Source organism: Capricornis sumatraensis, chromosome 1 (assembly GCF_032405125.1).
Source record: "Capricornis sumatraensis isolate serow.1 chromosome 1, serow.2, whole genome shotgun sequence".
Taxonomy (NCBI): domain Eukaryota; kingdom Metazoa; phylum Chordata; class Mammalia; order Artiodactyla; family Bovidae; genus Capricornis; species Capricornis sumatraensis.
The window spans coordinates 164771208-164789009 of record NC_091069.1 but is presented as its reverse complement, the minus strand read 5'-3'; the positions used below and the strand labels follow the sequence as shown (position 1 = coordinate 164789009).

Sequence of the window (17802 nt, the reverse complement as noted above, 5' to 3'; positions counted from 1 at the left end):
CCTCTACACAGTACAGACACATTTCATTTAAATGCTACCATCTTGCTTTGAACTGAAATATTCTGTGCCCCTCATTAGGTGGCAAGGCAGAATTCAACTGAAAACGTTTCCTTTGTTTCATTGTAAAAGGTCTCTGAAAGGATGCTAACATTGGGGCCTGCCTATCAGGACTGTCACAGCACATCCTATTTTCTCGATGAATCCTGGAAGGGTAAAGAACTGTCCCATCCTTTGTACTGAATTGATAACCATAGGGCGGGTGGACATGAGGAGATATGTGGTCAGTTTTCCATATTTATCACTATCATTAAGAACCTTTCTAGACCACAGCACAGCTGTATCTTCCGACAGAGCCCCAAAGTATTCAGAGAATATTTAGAGTATAAATCATGGTGCTCAAACCTTATAAAGTCCTTGTCCTCATCACATATTAAGTATAGAGTTGGTGAAATGTTATTAAACTGTTGACTCTCTAATGTGGGTGTATATTGGAATCACAAGGAGTTTCATCAATATTGATGCCTGATTCCACTCTGATCTAACTGCTGGGGGGTACAGCTTGGACATTGTTATTTTTTAAAATCTCACAGATGATTTGAACACACAACAAAGTTTGAGAGCCATTGTATTAGAAACACCTTTAGCCTGGTGCTATTCTAAATGGGCTTTTTCATGAATAATAGATCCTAGACAAGATCACTTATGTGACCTGGACCCTAGGATTCTACAAACATGCAGTGGGGATTCTCAAGCTGTTTTAATTATTGTTTTGTGTTTTTTTAAATTCTGATTGCCTTTACAAAATCTATTTATTTATTTTTCATTGCAAAGGATCTTTGTTGCTACATGTGGGCTTTCTCTAGTTGCAGCTAGTGGGGGCTACTCTCTATTTGTGGTGTGGGCTGCTCATTGTTGTGGCTTCCCTTGTGGAGCATGGGCTTTAGAGCACAGGCTCAGAGACTGTGGCACACAGGCTTAGTTATTCTGTGGCATGTGGGATCTTACCAGACCAGGGATCAAACTCGTGTCCCCTGCATTGGCAGGTGGATTCCTATCCACTAGGAAAGTCCTTTGTTTGTTTATTATTTATTTTATATTTCCTTTTCTTTTAATATTTTATTAGTGAAGCTGTTCTTACTTTTACAAAAAATATTTACCCTCAATGATGGGACACCGGCTAAATTAGACATCAGGTTTGTTTGTTTTGGTCTGGAACTTTACCCATCATCCCACGATGATCAAAAGTTCAGACTGGTTAAACAATAGACACAGCTGATAGACACCAAGACTAAATGAATGCAAGGTAATAATTTCAGATTGGTAGACAAAGTAATACAAGAGGTCTGTGATAAAACACTGGGGAACTAGATTTAAAGCTCAGTCAAAGACGACCCAATGGGGAAATCCTGTGGGAATCCGATTGAGAAATTAATTCTTGGACAGAGCTCTTTATACCTTTCTCTGTAAATTACAGCAAAGGTCTTTCTCTGCTGTGTGAAAGCTGGGATCTTGGGGTTTGAGGCTGCACTTACTGTTTGGTAGGTGATAACCAGCTGGATCACAGGCAGTGCATAAAACACAGCAATGGTAATGATGTTCCTATGCAGACAAAAGGAACCGCAAATGGTTATTTCCAAATTAACAATGGAATTTTTGCTCTTTTATTTTCTTTAGGTATCTTTCCACCCCATAACTGCCTGCTTAACTCACAAAAGTGATTAGAAACTGACTACATGGTTCCTGTTTCTCCAAACTTCCTTTCATACAATCATTTGCATAACAGTGTAAATAATACTTCTGGTTTAATGAAATTATCGATAAAGGCCTATCTCTTTAGGATATCATTAGATTAAAAATGATCAGAGAGTAGGTAATGGGTGATGGATCACATGAAGGGGATGTGGCTCTCTTAGCTACCTCTTAGTTCCAAAACACTGGTCCCACTATGCTGTGGAGTTCCACGTGACCCCCACTGGCTGGCTCTTGTTTCCCTCTAGCATCCGTGTCCACGTGAAAGGTCATCCTTCCAGAGAAAAGAATGAGAGGAGCTGCCACAGCTGTCTGTCAGGGTTTCTGAGGGAAAAGAGGGGACCCGGCCAGGCACCTCAGACTTTCTGCCTGGAAGGAGGCTGGCTGCCTCTGTGTGGTGCATTTATCATTGGCTGATGGTATCATCTTCCCTCAGGGTGATTTCTAGCTATCCTAAGGTGCTCTAGGCATCTCATCCCAGAAATCACTGGCTCTCCCAAGGGTAAGTCCTGGTGAGAGAAGAGGGAATGGTCCCAGTTTAACATGCCTCCTGGAAGATGGTTTTGGTATCTTCCTGGAAGAGGTTTAGTGTCTCCCTAAAAACACGGGATTCCACTATTGTTCTTATGTATACTTTGTGTTTATTTCATTTAGGACTGGTTGCCTTTGATTGTGTTTTGTTTGTTTGTGTGTGTGTCTCCTTAAACACTGAAACCTGTGATTTGGTTCACTTATATGAATCACATAAGTTCACTGTGGCTTTTACAAAGAAAATTTTAATTTTACTAAAGAGAGCCATAGTCCTTCTTGTCATCTACTCACCAGAAATAAATCTTATACTTTTTGCTGACAATTCTTCGGTCCTTCCTGGACAGATCTGACAGGTAAAGGAACATCTGGGATGCCAAGTAAAAAGAGAATGCAAAACTGTACTTGGATTTCTTGCATAAAATACAAAGAAGAGCTTTACACATTTCAGTCTAATCCCTCATTAGGGATTAAAATTATTAAACAAGACTTTTCTCGTAATTTTGCTTTTCCTAGGATGCTTTTAAAAATCCTAGTATTTCCCTTGGCTTTAGGGAAACTGGCTGATGTGAGAAACCCATTGGGAATTTTGAATGCTTCTTAAATCTCAAGAATTGGTTTCCCAGTTTTCAGAGATGCCCACTGTGTGATTCTTGAATTACAGAGTTGAAACCATGCCATTCACTTTCATGTCGCTTACTGGGTACAACATAGTCTGATACATATGAATCAGAAAGAAGTGAGCTTTTACTCCTGAAGCATTTTATGTCTGGAACCAGGGAGTTTTGCCAAGTACACCCTTCAGTGGAATCTTTTCTTCCACCTGGTTGGAACCCTTCCTCATCTTTGTCCATAATCAGCCACTTCAGACCCATGAGCATTTTAGTGGGTCTGACGTTAAATGCCACGAGCATTATGGCATTATGTGCTCTGTTCTCTTTACTGTTGTCACTTTCTCTCTCCAGAAAGGAGTGTTAATTAACTGAGTATTGCTTTTAGTAGGTAGTTAAACTTTATCTAAAAAGCCCCCTGAGAACTTTGACTTCCCCTGAAGAAAGAAAGAAAAAAAAAATATATATATAAAGGCAATTGAGGCATTGCTGAAGTTGTATTTGACCCCTTAACTTTCTGTCCTCCGGAGGGTATGGCCAGGCAGAGAGAGGTACCTTGGTGCGGATGATGTTCTTATCGCTCTCAATGTCTGGCATGGTGTCAAAGTCACTTTCCTCCACGGAGCTGTCAGTGTCTGACTGGCACGGCTGTCTACCATCAGAGGAGGACATTTGCCTGCCAGGACTGGAGCTTGACTCATCTGAAACAGAGGAGACCCTTCTGCCTTCCCAAGCTGAGAAGAACCCATGGAACCCATCTCTCTTTCTCTCTGCAAAACACAGTGCTGACTCATTCTTGGACACGTTGTGTTGGTAAAAACCAACTCCTCACCCACAACACATGTTCTCTCAATTCTTCCTCAATGGACTTCTGATTTTCCTTGTCTCCTATTTTTATGTTTAAATCACCTATTTCTAGGGCTGAATACAAAATATAAAGGCATCTGCTCTGTTAACTCTTTGGATGCAAAGATAACGTGCTTATATTTCATGTTTCATACTTTGAAATATGAACATAAATATATAAACATACACATGCATGTACTTATATATAGCATCTACCACATGTATATGTAAGCACCCACATATCCAGCAGCTATACATTTCTCATGGATAAGGTATTTGTACACTGAAATCCCCCACATGCTGTATCTGTGATTATATAATGGAAACCACATTCTCAGGAAGAATCCTTGTGTTCCTGTGAATGTTTCCGAGAGCAGATGGGAATTTGTGCAGCTTAATGAGCACATGAGCCAAGCCTACCTTCCACTTTTATTTCTTCTGTTCAGATGGTTAAAGAAAAAAAACACAACGAAACCCTGTTCTCGCAGAGCCATAAATAAGTCTCCAGCACTGAGCCCACATGCTTCTCAAAGTTACAGAATAACAGGGCAGGAATACAGGATTCCCAGCCCCTCTATACTGACAGCTTAAAGCACACCATTCATAGACCTGTAAGCATCATGGAAGTGTGTGGAAGCATCAATGCCCTCCAACGCTAACAGGACAGGGATCAGAATTCTGTCCCCTTCAGGCCACTTAACCAGCCTGGGGGTTGCCATGTGAGTGACTGGGTGGCAGTGAGCAGGTTCAGTTATGAAGTTAGCCCAAATGGAGGATTGCTAGGCTTCGGTCATGTTCACCTGCTGCACAGCCTCATCTTCTGAGCGCCCTTACTCCACTGAAACCTGAGAATGAAACAATGGGTCAATCGATGTTGGGCTCCCTGACATCAGACTCTTGACGCATTTTCCACACCCTCCACTCAGTCTGGGTAGGAAAAAAAACCCACAGGAGTTGACAGCAATGGTCACAGAAAATTCTGCTTGAATGTGGCTAGCAGACTCAAGAAACATCAATAGAACCAGAAAAAAAGCTGGAAGGAAACTTCCAGATCACCCAGTCAATTAATCTTATATGATGACCGCCTTGCCCACTTTCACAGTTATTAGTGGCTGGAGGGCCACTTGTATCCTATTCTTGGGAGAATCAGGAGACACTTCCATGAATGGACTCATTGTAAAAATACCTATTGCCCCGTAATTGCTCCCTTCAGGGGTACTGGCAGCAATGGGATTTGACACCGACATATTTCCAGAGCCTGTTAAAAAGAAAAACAAAGAGGTAAACACTTTGTGTCTAGTTGCTAGAATGAAAGGACACAACTCTAAATAGTTTGATTTTCTTTTCACTCTAATATAAGGAGTCTGCAGGTCAATTTTATGGTCTGCAGGCCAAATCTAGCTCACCACCCATTCCTGCATGACCTTTAAACTAGAAATGATTTTAAATTTTTTAAATGGTTGGAGGAAAATCAGAAGAGCAATACTATTTTATGACAGGTGAAATTTTAGATTTTAAGTGTATATAAAGCTCTACCAGAACACAACCACTCATTTGAGTCTGGCTATGGCTACTTTTGGCCACCAAGGCAAAGAGAAGCAGTTGTGACAGAGACTCCAAGGCCTGCAGAGCCTGAAATATTTACTATTTAGCACTTTCCAGAAAAAAAAATAATGTTGCTGATTCCTGCTTAACAGTACTGCAGAATCACAAGGAGTGTGGGTCCTGGAATCACTGTGAGAAAGGTCACCCCTGAACATAAACACCAGAAATAAACTGCTGTGATTAAGGCACTGTAATTCATAGGTTTATTTGTCACAGCCATTAGCCATTAGCAGTACCCTAACTGTCCGTCTAGTCAAGGCTATGGTTTTTCCTGTGGTCATGTATGGATGTGAGAGTTGAACTGTGAAGAAGGCTGAGCGCTGAAAAATTGATGCTTTTGAACTGTGGAGTTGGAGAAGACTCTTGAGAGTCCCTTGGACTTGCAAGGAGATCCAACCAGTCCATTCTGAAGGAGATCAGCCCTGGGATGTCTTTGGAAGGAATGATGCTAAAGCTGAAACTCCAGTACTTTGGCCACCTCGTGCGAAGAGTTGACTCATTGGAAAAGACTCTGATGCTGGGAGGGATTGGGGGCAGGAGGAGAAGGGGACGACAGAGGATGAGATGGCTGGATGGCATCATTGACTCGATGGACGTGAGTCTGAGTGAACTCCGGGAGTTGGTGATGGACAGGGAGACCTGGCGTGCTGCGATTCATGGGGTCACAAAAAGTCGGACACGACTGAGCGACTGAACTGAACTGAACTGTAGACAAGGTTAGCCCTGACAGGAAAGAAATTACTGCACTCCTTGGAACAAACAGTAGTGACCACAGGAGCTATGTACAGGAATACGGGTTATTTGGGACATAACACGGAGATGGAATGGGCTTTCCTGATGGCTCAGACAGTAAAGGATCTGCCCGCAATGCAGGAGACTGGGTTCGATCCCTGGGTCAGGAAAAGTCCCCTGGAGAAGGGAATGGCAACCCACTCCAGTATGCTTGCCTGGGAAATCCCATGGACAGAGGGCCCTGGCAGGCTGCAGTCCATGGGATCACAAAGAGCTGGACACGACTGAGCGATGAACACTTTCACTTTTTTTCAGAGATATAATAGGCGTGTCTGTTGCCGAATGGCTGTTGGCAGTTAGAGAAAAATATTTCCAAGATGGTGCTCCTCAAACTATTCCAGTGAGGTTTGGAAAGCCCCAGAGAAAACTGCCTCCTAAGCTTCTCACTGCTTATTTGAAAAGATGCTCTCCCATTGAGTTTGTCCACTTCTGAGAATTAGGAGGAGCTGAACAAAGAGAACACAAAAAGGACACAGGCATCTAGGCAGTTTCTCTGACTCTGACTTGGTGCCGCAATATTTCCGGAAAGCCACAATCATTTGTGAAGACACCTGAGAACATTTCTCTGCTGCCTCCTAAGCTTTGTCAGGATCTGGGATATTGTCAGGCTGGTGGGAATTTCCATCATGTGTCTTCTTCCTGAGAGGTGAGATTGCTTGTATCACACTACAGGTGAAGAAGTCTGTGAGTTAACTAGTCAGTGTCTTGTACTCTTGCAGAGAAATCTATTTCCAGTGAAGACATGTAAGACAGTGTATATTCTCATTGCAAATATATTTCCATTTCTTCTTTGAAAATATCATCTGTTATTCTTTACATTAATGCTACAGTATGCAACACACGGAAAAGAACCAAAAGCCTCAGACAATTCATTTATTTGTCACAATCAGCTCTTTTCATCCAGCTTTCAAACTTCATTCCCACTGGTGGACAGTAAAAACATTCACACTTTGGGGAGCCAATCTGTAGGCTTCATCATGTTTTTACTCTTTGTGGGTCTATTCCTTTCCTCCATGGAGAAACATAATTAAATCTTAAGTTCAAAACATTTAGCCAGTGATGAGGAACAAAGCAATAGCCTTGGAGACTCAATTTCCTCCCTCCTTTTGGTAGCCTAGCCAAGAGCCAGCTCAGTTGGACAGCAAGGCCTCTGGCTAATGCAACATTCCTGGCAGGCAAGGCTATTCCCAGGGCTCTCACAATGGACCTTGGCATTGTTCCTAGGCTTGGAGACTCCTTGATATAGTTCTTACTATTTAGAGAGAGTAGATGTTCCTTGGCTTTTCTTGGGCTTACCCATAAATATGTAACATGGTATCAACACCATCTGTGCTTTTCATCCAACTTCAAGGCAAAGAAACAGGTTACTTTCAGACTCTTAAGAGTGAGAGATTAAATCTTTTGAGCACAGTAAGAGTATTATGGGAAGATGCCGTGTACAGTTTGACCGACTGTCCTTGGCCAAGGGCAGATTTGGCTGTCGTTTGGGCAGAGCACTTTGCTGCCGCCACTACTGAGGGTAACAAGTACTATTGCCACTATTACCACCACCGCTAGTACTGTGCCTAAGGCTTCCATACTATTGCTGTGCTCGCTGCTGCTATGACTGCTGTCACTACTGCTGCCTAACATAGTGTCTGACACACAGTAAGTTTCTGATAAACGTTAGGCAGCAGTAGTGACAGTAGTGTGTGTCAGACCCTCTTTTAAGTTCTTTCCAAGAATTCATTCATTTTTCAATAACCTTGTGACATGGGTACTATCACTATCACCATTTTATTTATTTATTTTTTTGCTTGTCTTTTTTTTAAAAATTTTTATTTTTACTTTATTTTACTTTACAATACTGTATTGGTTTTGCCATACATTGACATGAATCCACCACGGGTGTACATGCGTTCCCAAACATGAAAGATGACAAAAAGGAGGCACAGAAAGATCAAGTCATTTGACCGGAATCACTCAGATAGTGGATAGATAATGGTTCATTGCACTGATCTCGGTTAAAATTTATCTTCTTAATTGAAAAAAAAAGGAAGGGATTTTCCTTTAATGTGTGAATAACTGGCAGCGAGTGTGTTGCTTTTATAGTGCTCATTTTTCAAAAGAGACAAGGAGTTGAGGCATATTTGCATTTCCACTCATATATTCAAAAAAGGTACCTAAGCACAATATTTGTTTTTTAGTTGGGCTGCTGCTGCTTGCCTATAATTTCTTATAGTGTCTTCTTTCTATCAAGGTAATTGTGTGTGTGTGTGTCGGGGGAGGGCAGGCAACTCTCACAGAAACCACCATTCTGGTCTCTTCCTTAGGTGATGTAACTTTCACATTTCCCTTAGTATCTTTCACATTTTTCCTCTTTTCAAGCCTAAATTACCTTCTTTTAATCATTAACTTAGGTCCTTGTTTACAGTGTAATTTAAAAAAAAATTACATGTGCAAATAGTGAAAATGATACTAAAAGCATAAACCGCAGAATTTCAGATCTTTTCTGTTCCTAGGAAGCCCTCTGGTATGGGAAATAGATGCATGCGTAGGATAATGCTTGAGTTCCACCGTGGTGGGGGCTTGAAGTGGTCTGTGGGAGGCAAAGTGTTTCTGTGTGCGTGATCAAAAGAGGCAAAAAAAATGCGAAAACTAAAATCAAAGCAAGAGTGCAAACAAAATCACTGTTTTGTTAGGCAACAACTTCACTAAAAAGAAAAAGCCAGCTGTGTAGGTTTGTTCAGACTTGCATGATTTCCGCACTCTACTCTGGCTCACAGTTGAACAGGACCTGGTTTCAGTATAGTCCCCAGTCCCTTGCACTCCAAAGCAATCACAACATCAACAATTCTGTGATGGACAAGAGCATCAGAATTTTCATTTGCAGTACAATTGTTTCAAATCTGTGCGCTTTTATATGCACAATTAAATAGGAGATTGGCCAACACGGGATAACAATATTCTGTTAACTTTTCTAATGTCTAGAAAGGCAAGAACCAAAGTACTTTCTCCCAAACTTCAAATGTGATTGATGCTCCCAGAAGGCAAGCCATATTTCTGTTTAACTGTATGGTATATAGAAAGCAGAATTAAACATAATATACCAGTTTATAGGACAGACTGAGATGTTCTGGCTGGGAATAAGCAAACATATAAAGTTGTGAATGAGCTCATCTTAAAGAGGAAACTTGTTCTGGTATGTTTTTCTTTACACGTGAGCCCTTTGCCATCTGTCTGCTTTGCTAACTTAGAATAGGATATGCTTGCCTGCCTGCCTTTTATATTAATTGCTCCATGTGAGGAGAAAAACTTCATTTCATTTTGAGCAGGCTTGACTCCTTCAGGGACTTCACATTTATAACTGTCCTGCCCCCTTCTGTCTCTCGCCTTAGAAGGTTGGAAGCTAAGAAGGAGTCAGAAATGATGTGAATGAGCTGCTGTGAGGTTTCATTTTTAAGCCAGTTGACTACCTATTCCAGCTGGTGTCATGTATTAACATGTCAAAACTTAAGGAGAAAATAAGGAAGGCCACCCATCTTTTCAAGCATGTAAAAGTAAAATTCCTCTAGAAGAAACAAACAGGCAAGCAAAATCAAGGAAATTTGGAAAAATCAATCAGAGAGTCAATACTAGAGCCGAGACCCGTTACTACAGATTCTGAGGACGGCCTGTGCGCGCTCCCCCCCCCCCGCCGCCCCGACTCCTCTGCACTCAGCACACTGCTTGTCTTCTCCCTGCCAGGCCCTGCTCTCTGCTGGGAGGCTGATTCAGTAATAGCTCCGTCCAGGGAAGGATCTGATTGGTCATTTGGTTCCTCAGTCTACAGACTTGTCAGGTTTGTCCAGCTCCCCTTCTTGAGAAAGTACCCTCCTCTTAGGCTGCACGCAGCATCATGGTGACAGCTCACGTGTCCCAGAGGCCTGCGAGTGACGCTTCATCTGTCTCTCTTTCAAGGTGGTAACTGACTCTTTAACAGTGATGCAAAGTGTAGGGTTTCTCCACTGACAGAGTCCCTGAGTGAGAGAATGGTAGTTGCTCAGACATGTCTGACTCTCTGTGACCCATGCATTGCAGCCTGCCAGGCTCCTGTGTCCCTGAAGGAAATGTTTCTAGAACACGGAGGCTTGCCTGGTGCCCCTCAGATCAACAGAGAGGCCCCTGTCTTAAGTGGCAATGGAGAATACAGGGTCCATCCAGTCACACCACAGTGATCACACCCCTTCTCGCCCGAAGCTTCTCTTTACAAACACTATTTCCACTTCATCTGGGCTCCAGGGTCTTATCTCCTTCTTCCCATGAAGTATGAAAGAAATTCTTTTGCTTTTTTAGTTCAGTTGGAGCCAGTGTCAACAATTTTCAAATAAGACTTACAAACTGCAGGATAAATCAATGAAAAACAAATGCAGGGGAGCAAACAGATTTTCCAGACGCAGCTGTCCTATTGTTACTACTGTAATTAAGAGATGCCAACCATTCCGCGAATTGTAGGGACCTGGCTCCATTTCCTCCACCTCAGGCACACCTAAGGTGAAAGCATCAGGCCCAGTTCCTCCGATGTCTAGCTCCACCTTGATTGAGGCAGCCAACAGGCCAAGTCTAGTGGGATCCCCTCTTTCAGACTCTGCTCCTAGCATTTTTTTCTAGGCTCTAGCCCCCAGGGCACTTCCTGTATCTCTGAGCTCAGTTAAACTTCCTGTAACCCCTGTGGGCACCCTGATCCTGGTCCTTCTGTGTCCTTGCTCTTCTCCAGAATTTCCTCCCCTGAATCTCTCACATTAGACTACAGGTAAAATCCCTCACTTGCTTCTGTCTCTTGCTCCAGACTGGTTTCTCAGTGATCTGCTTCCTATGATCAAGAGTCACTAACTGGTTCTTTCCTAGGATGGAGATTGTCTTCTCTGCTCTTTTTTGGAGCACTTGAATCTTGTCTCACCAGTGGTCATGCGCCGTCTTTCCCCATAGCCTCTCTGCATGACAAAGGTTCCTTTCGTGCATCCGTGCTCAATCACTTCAGTTGTGTCTGACTCTTTGTGACCCTATGAACTGTAGCCCACCAGACTCCACTGTCCGTGGGATTCTCCAGACAAAAATACTGGAGTGGATTGCCATGCCTCCTCCAGGGGATCTTCCTGATCCAGGGATGGAACCCACGTCTCTTGCATCAGCAAGCAGGTTCTTCACCTCTAGTGCCACCTGGGAAGCCCACAAAGGTTCCTTGCTGCTGCTGCTGCTGCTAAGTCGCTTCAGTCATGTCCGACTCTGTGCGACCCCATAGATGGCAGCCCACCAGGCTCCCCCATCCCTGGGATTCTCCAGGCAAGAACACTGGAGTGGGTTGCCATTTCCTTCTCCAATGCATGAAAGTGAAAAGTGAAGTCGCTCAGTCGTGTCTGACTCTTAGTGACCCCATGAACTGCAGCCTACCAGGCTCCTCCGCCCATGGGATTTTCCAGGCAAGAGTACTGGCGTGGGGTGACATTGTCTTCTCCCAAAGTTTCCTTAGTAAGTAAGTAAAGTCGCTCAGTCGTGTCTGACTCTTTGCGACCTCGTGGACTGTAGCCTACCAGGCTCCTCTGTCCATGGGATTTTCAAGGCAATAGTACTGGAGTGGATTGCCATTTCCTTCTCCAGGGGATCTTCCCGACCCAGGGATTGAACCCGGGTCTCCCATATTGTAAACAGATGCTTAACCGTCTACTTCCTCCTAATTTCAAAGCTCTTTGGCATGAACATTTCTATTTTCTAACTAAGCTAGGATTTTGTTCCTGTATTCTCACCTGTGCCTGGCAACCCACATTTTTAAGTCAGTGATTCTCAGTTGGGGGTAGGAGTAGGGGGAACATTTTGCTCCCAAGAGGACATTTGACAATGTCTGGGGATATTTTCTGTTGTCAAAAGGAGGGAGTGTATTACTGAATTCTAATAGATGGAGGTGAAGAATGTGGTTAAACATCCTACGGTGTATAGGGCAGCTCCCAATGACAAAGAATCATCTGACTGTAGTGTTGATTTTGAGAAACCCTGATCCTAGAGAAGGACAACCTAACCCTAATTCTATAAGCAGGCTTGACTGATCTTAGGTAAATAGATTCCTTTGCAGTGACTGGTTTAAAAATAAGTGTATGATCCACTCTAGGCCAATGAAACATGAAAGAAGCTTTTAGGTGCTTCTGAAAAAGTCCTTCCCTCTGGATATTGTCAGTGAGGACCCACCTCACCACCAGCCCTGGGGGAAAAGCAGAACCAGGGGAACGGCAGGCAAAAGGACCTGAGCCACTGGATTCAGTGAATCCTGAAGCCCACCCTTTTTGCTCAACTTTCAGGGAGAGGAAACACTCTTTCTTGTTTAAGTATGTTTGAGATAAACTTTGTTGTTACCTGCAGCCACATGAATCCAACTGATGCATCTTTATTTATTTATTTTTTGGATCACTCATTCATTTCTGCTTGCCATCTGAAGGGTACCTCTAGCTCTGAGCTAATTTTCAGAGCCTTCTTGATCTTGTCAACACTAAGTAACTCATGCTGATTTAGGCTTTTTAGAAATAGGACACATAAAAGGTACCAACTTCCAGTTATAAAATATAAGTCCTGGGGATGTACTGTAAACATGGTGACTAGAGTTAATAATAATGTATTGCATATTTAAAAGTTGCTAAAAGAATTGATCTTAAAAATTCTCACCACAAGAAAAAATTATGTGTGGTGATGGATCATCTTGGGCTTCCGTGGTAGCTCAGACGGTAAAGCATCTGCCTGCAATGCAGGAGACCTGGGTTCGATCCCTGGGTTGGGAAGATCTCCGGGAGAAGGAAATGGCAACCCATTCCAGTACTCTTGCCTGGAAAATTCCATGGATGGAGGAGCCTGGTAGGCTACAGTCCATAGGATCGCAAAGGGTAGGACACGACTGAGGAACTTCACTCGTGGTGATGGATGTTAATTAGATTTCTAGTGGTGATCATTTTGCAATCTATACAAGTATAGAATCATGTTGTACACCCAAAACTTATACAGTGTTATATGATTGGTTCTTACTAACTCTGCTTTCTGTAGAAAGACTATAGATTAGACCACTCTGGGGGGATGGGAATCAACAGAGGATTTGGAAAGCACAGAAGTCAGAGAGACAGAAGTACCAGATGGGATATTATCTTTTACTTGACATCAGTTTGAATTGAAACCAGGGGTTTCTCTTACCATCATTGGAACCAAAGCTTCCATCGGTGGATTTTCTCCAAAACCTGCAGACGAGACATACACATGTTCCTAAGACAGCAAAAACCTCAGCATTTTACGTTTGTTCCCATAGACTTTGTTGCAGATTTCTCTGCTGGGATCTCAAATGGGCCTTTGGATGTACAGACACTGGAACTCTAACACACTGCTGGTAGAACTGTAAAATGGAGCAGCCACTTTGAAAACCCATTTGGCAGTTCCTCAAAAAAGTAATCCTACAGATGCAATGTGACCCAGCAATTCCACATGTAGGCACAGACATGCCATTTGTTTCCACATTCATTTATTTTCCGATCATTCACATGCCATAAAATTCATCCCTTAATGTGCAGAATTCAACCAATTTCAGTATGTTTGCAAAGTTGGGCAACCATCACTATTCTCTACGTCCAGAACATTTTCATCATCATCCAAAGAAATCTCAAACAATAGCAGTCACTCCCCATTCTCTATTCCCCCCTACCCCGGGGAACCACTAATGTACTTTCTGCTGCTATAAAATTGCCTATTCTGGATATTTCATGTATAAATGGAATTATATTGTATGTGGTCTCTCTGGCTTCTCTCACTTAGCATAATGCTGTGTGGTAGCATGAATGAATACCTAAGTCTTTTTTAAATGTTTAATTTTACTGGAGTATAGTTGATTCGTAATGCTGTACTAGTTCCAGGTGTACAGTGAAGTGATTCAGTTGTACATACACACACATCATTCTCTTTTAGGCTCTTTCCCATATAGATTGTCACAGAACATTGAGTAGAGCTTCCTGTGTTATACAGCAGGTCCTTGTGGATCATCTACCTTATGTATGTATGTGTGTGTCCAACCCAAGCTCCTGATTTATCCCGCCACCCCATCTTTCCCCTTTTGTAACCAGAAATTTCTTTTTGATATCTGTAAGTCTGTTTCTGTTTTGTAAATGAGTTTCATTTATATCTTTTTTAAAAATGAGATTCCACATAAGAGTGATATCATATTTTTCTTTCTCTGTCTGACTTAGTGTGATAAAGTCTAGGTCCCTCCATGTTACTGCAAATGGCATTATTTTGTTCATTTTCGTGGCTGAGTAATATTCCATTATGTGTGTGTGTATGTGTTTGTGTCCATATACACACACATACACACACACACACACACACACACACACACATATACCATATCTTCTTTTTCCATCCCTCTGTTGATGGACACTTAGGTTCCTTCCATGTCTTGGCTATTGTAAACAGTGCTACAGTGAACATCAGGGTGCATATATCCTTTCAGATTATGATTTTCTCTGGATATATGCTGAGGAGTGAGATTGCTGGACCATACGGTAATTCTATTTTTTCTTCTTAATTTTTTTAACTATGAAAGTATGATAACACATTTATAAGAGACTCCCACTCCAAAATACAAAACAAAGTTACATATAGTTCCACTATATATTACAATTATTTCTTAAAGTAGGTAAATTAAGATTTTTAGTTGGAGTTTCAACATCAAACTCTCAAAAATTAATAGAATGTATAGACAGAAATGTAAAAGGAAAAATCCCAGAGGGATGGTATGGGGAGGTGGGAGGGGGGTTCAGGATGGGGAACGCATGTACACCCGTGGCGGATTCATGTCAATGTATGGCAAAACCAATACAATATTGTAAAGTAATTAGCCTCCAATTAAAATAAATAAATTTATACTAAAAAAAAGAAAAATATGGAAGACTTCACGAATTTGCCTGTCATCCTTGTGCAGGGGCCATGCTAATCTCTATCTCTGTATCGTTCCAATTTTAGTATATGTGTTGCCCAAGTGAGCACTGGTAGTTCTATTTTTAGCTTTTTAAGGAACTTGAATACTGTTCTCCATGATGACTGTATCAATTTACACTCCCACCAACAGTGTAGGAGGGTTCCCCTTTCTCCAAACTGTCTTCAGCATTTATTGTTTGTAAACTTAAAAAAAATGCTCATTTGGTTGCTTGCAGCCTTAGTTGCAGCACTCGGGGTCTTCTGCTGCAGTGCACAGACTCTAGCTGTGGTGAATGGGCTCAGTAATTGTGACAGGGGGGCATAGTTGCTCTTCAGCCCAATCAGGGATCAAACACACATCCAAGGTGTTTGATACATGTTTGATCCCTAGTTGCACTGTAGGGTGGATTCTTAACCACTGAACCAGCAGGGAAGTCTCTATTGTTTGTAAACTTTGATGATGACCATTCTGATTGGTGTGTGTTGATATCTGTATGTAATTTTGATTTGCATTTCTCTGATAGTGACGTTGAGCATCTTTTCATGTGCTTTCTGGCCATCTCCATGCCTTCTTTGGAGAAATGTCTATTTAGATCTCCTGCCCATTTTTTTGATTGGGTTTTTTTCTTTTTTTTTTTTTTAGACATAGAGCTGCATGAGCTGTTTGTAAATTTTGGGGATTAATCCCTTTTTGGTCACTTCATTTACAAATACTTTCTCCCATTCTTTGGGCTGTCTTTTTGTCTTGTTTAGGATTTCCTTTGCTGTGCAGAAGCTTTTAATTAGGCCCTGTTTGTTTATTTTTGTTTTTATTTTTATTACTCTAAGAGGTGGATCAAAAATAGATTGCTACAATTTACGTTAAAGGATGTTCTGCCTATGTTTTTCCTCTGAGTTTTATAGTGTCCAGCTTTACATTTAGGTGTTTGATCCGTTGTAGTTTTTGTTTGTGTGTATATGTGTGTGTGTGTGTATGTGTGTGTGTGTGTGTGTGTGTGTGTGTACAGTGTTGGAGAATGTTTTAATTTTATTCTTTTACATGTAGCTGTCCAGTTTTCCCAGCACCACTCATTGAAAATACTTAAATCTTTTTATGGCTGGATAATCATAGCTATTGTATGGATATACCAAGTGTATTTGTTTATACTTGATGTACACTTTGACTGTTTCCACATTTTAGCTATCATGAATAGCACTGCTATGAATATTTGTGTGCAATTTTTTTTTGTGGATATGTGTGTTAAATTCTCTTGGGTATATACCTAGGAATGGAAGTGCTTGGTATGAGGTAACTCATTAACTTTTTAAAGCTGTTTTCCACTGCAGCTTGATAGCAAGAACTATTTTATATTCCTACTAGCAATGTAGAAGTTTCTAATTTCTCTGACATCATTATTAACTCTTGTTATTTTTCTAGTAAAATTTTTTTATTGTAGCCATCCTAGTGGCTATAATGTGATATCTCATTGTAGTCTGACTTGCATTTCCCTGATGGCTAATGATGTTAAACATCTTTTCATATGCTTATTGGCCATTTATATATTTTCTTTGGAGAAACATCAATTTAATTTAAAAAGGCCCTTTTAAAATTAGGATATTTTTATTTTTATCATTGGGTTGGAAGGATTCTTAATATAGTTGTGGATACTAGACTATTATGGATATATGATGTACAGACTTTTTCCCATTTTTTTGTGTTGTACTTTCACTTTCTTGATAATGTCCTTTAAAAATACAAAAGTTTTAATTTTGATGAAGTCCAACTTACCTATTTTTTCTTTTGTTACTTGTGCTTTGGGTATCATATCTAAGAAACTATTACCTAATCCAAGGTCACAGAGATTTACTCCTGTATTTTCTTCTAAGAATTTTATAAATTTGACTCTTTTATTTAGATTTTTGTTCTATTTAGAGTTTACTTTTTTGTATGTTCTGAGGTAGTGCTGAAGCTGAAACTCCAATACTTTGGCCACCTGATGTGAAGAACTGACTCATTTGAAAAGACTCTGATGCTGGGTAAGATTGAAGGCAGGAGGAGAAGGGGACGACAGAGGATGAGATGGTTGGATGGCATCACTGACTCGATGGATATAAGTTTAAGTAAGCTCTGGGAGTTGGCGGTAGACAGGGAAGCCTGGTGTGCTGTAGTCCAAGGGGTCGTAAACTGAGTGACTGAACTGAACTGAACTGAGGTAGGGGTACAAGTTCATTCTTTTTCATGTGGACGCCTAAGTGTCTCAGTAGTATTTGTTGAAAAGAATATTCTTGTTTCACTGGATTGTCTTGGTATATCCTTGTCAAAAATCAATTGACCATAAGTGTAAGGGTTTATTTCTGAACTTTCAATTTAGTTTCATTGATCTATATGTCTTATGTCAGTGCCAGAAGGGTTTCTTTTTAATATTTATTTGACTGCACTGGTTCTTAGTTACGACACCTGGGATGTTTTAGTTGTGGCATGCGAACTCTTAGTTGAGGCATGTGGGATCTAGTTCCCTGACAAGGAATCAAACCCAAGCCCCCTGCACTGGGAGTTCAGAGTCTTTGTTCTTTTTGCCATGATTATTTTTCCTATTTGGGATCCCTTGCATTTCTATATGAATTTTAGGATCAGTTTATCAATTTTTGGAAGAAAGTCAGCTGAAACTTTCATAGGAATTGTGTTGAATTTGTAGATCAGTTAGAGGAATATTGCCACATCTTTCAGTTTATATCG

At 41.2% G+C, this 17802-nt stretch overlaps 1 protein-coding gene and 1 non-coding gene across 6 annotated transcripts in view; both read right to left on the bottom strand.

The window, feature by feature from the left end:
- SIDT1 (SID1 transmembrane family member 1) overlaps positions 1-17802 on the bottom strand; it is a 102122-nt gene that overhangs the window by 22320 nt on the left and 62000 nt on the right. For all 5 annotated transcript variants that reach the window (XM_068964080.1, XM_068964089.1, XM_068964071.1 and 2 more), the window contains 5 exons: positions 13317-13360; positions 4921-4992; positions 3444-3589; positions 2572-2645; positions 1533-1599 (listed from right to left, as the gene is read on the bottom strand). In XM_068964080.1, the coding sequence (XP_068820181.1) occupies positions 1533-1599; positions 2572-2645; positions 3444-3589; positions 4921-4992; positions 13317-13360 (403 nt within the window). The remainder of the gene's footprint in view (positions 1-1532; positions 1600-2571; positions 2646-3443; positions 3590-4920; positions 4993-13316; positions 13361-17802) is intronic.
- On the bottom strand, positions 15046-15155 carry LOC138093442 (U6 spliceosomal RNA). The gene has a single exon (XR_011146092.1). It is a non-coding gene; the product is annotated as a U6 spliceosomal RNA (small nuclear RNA).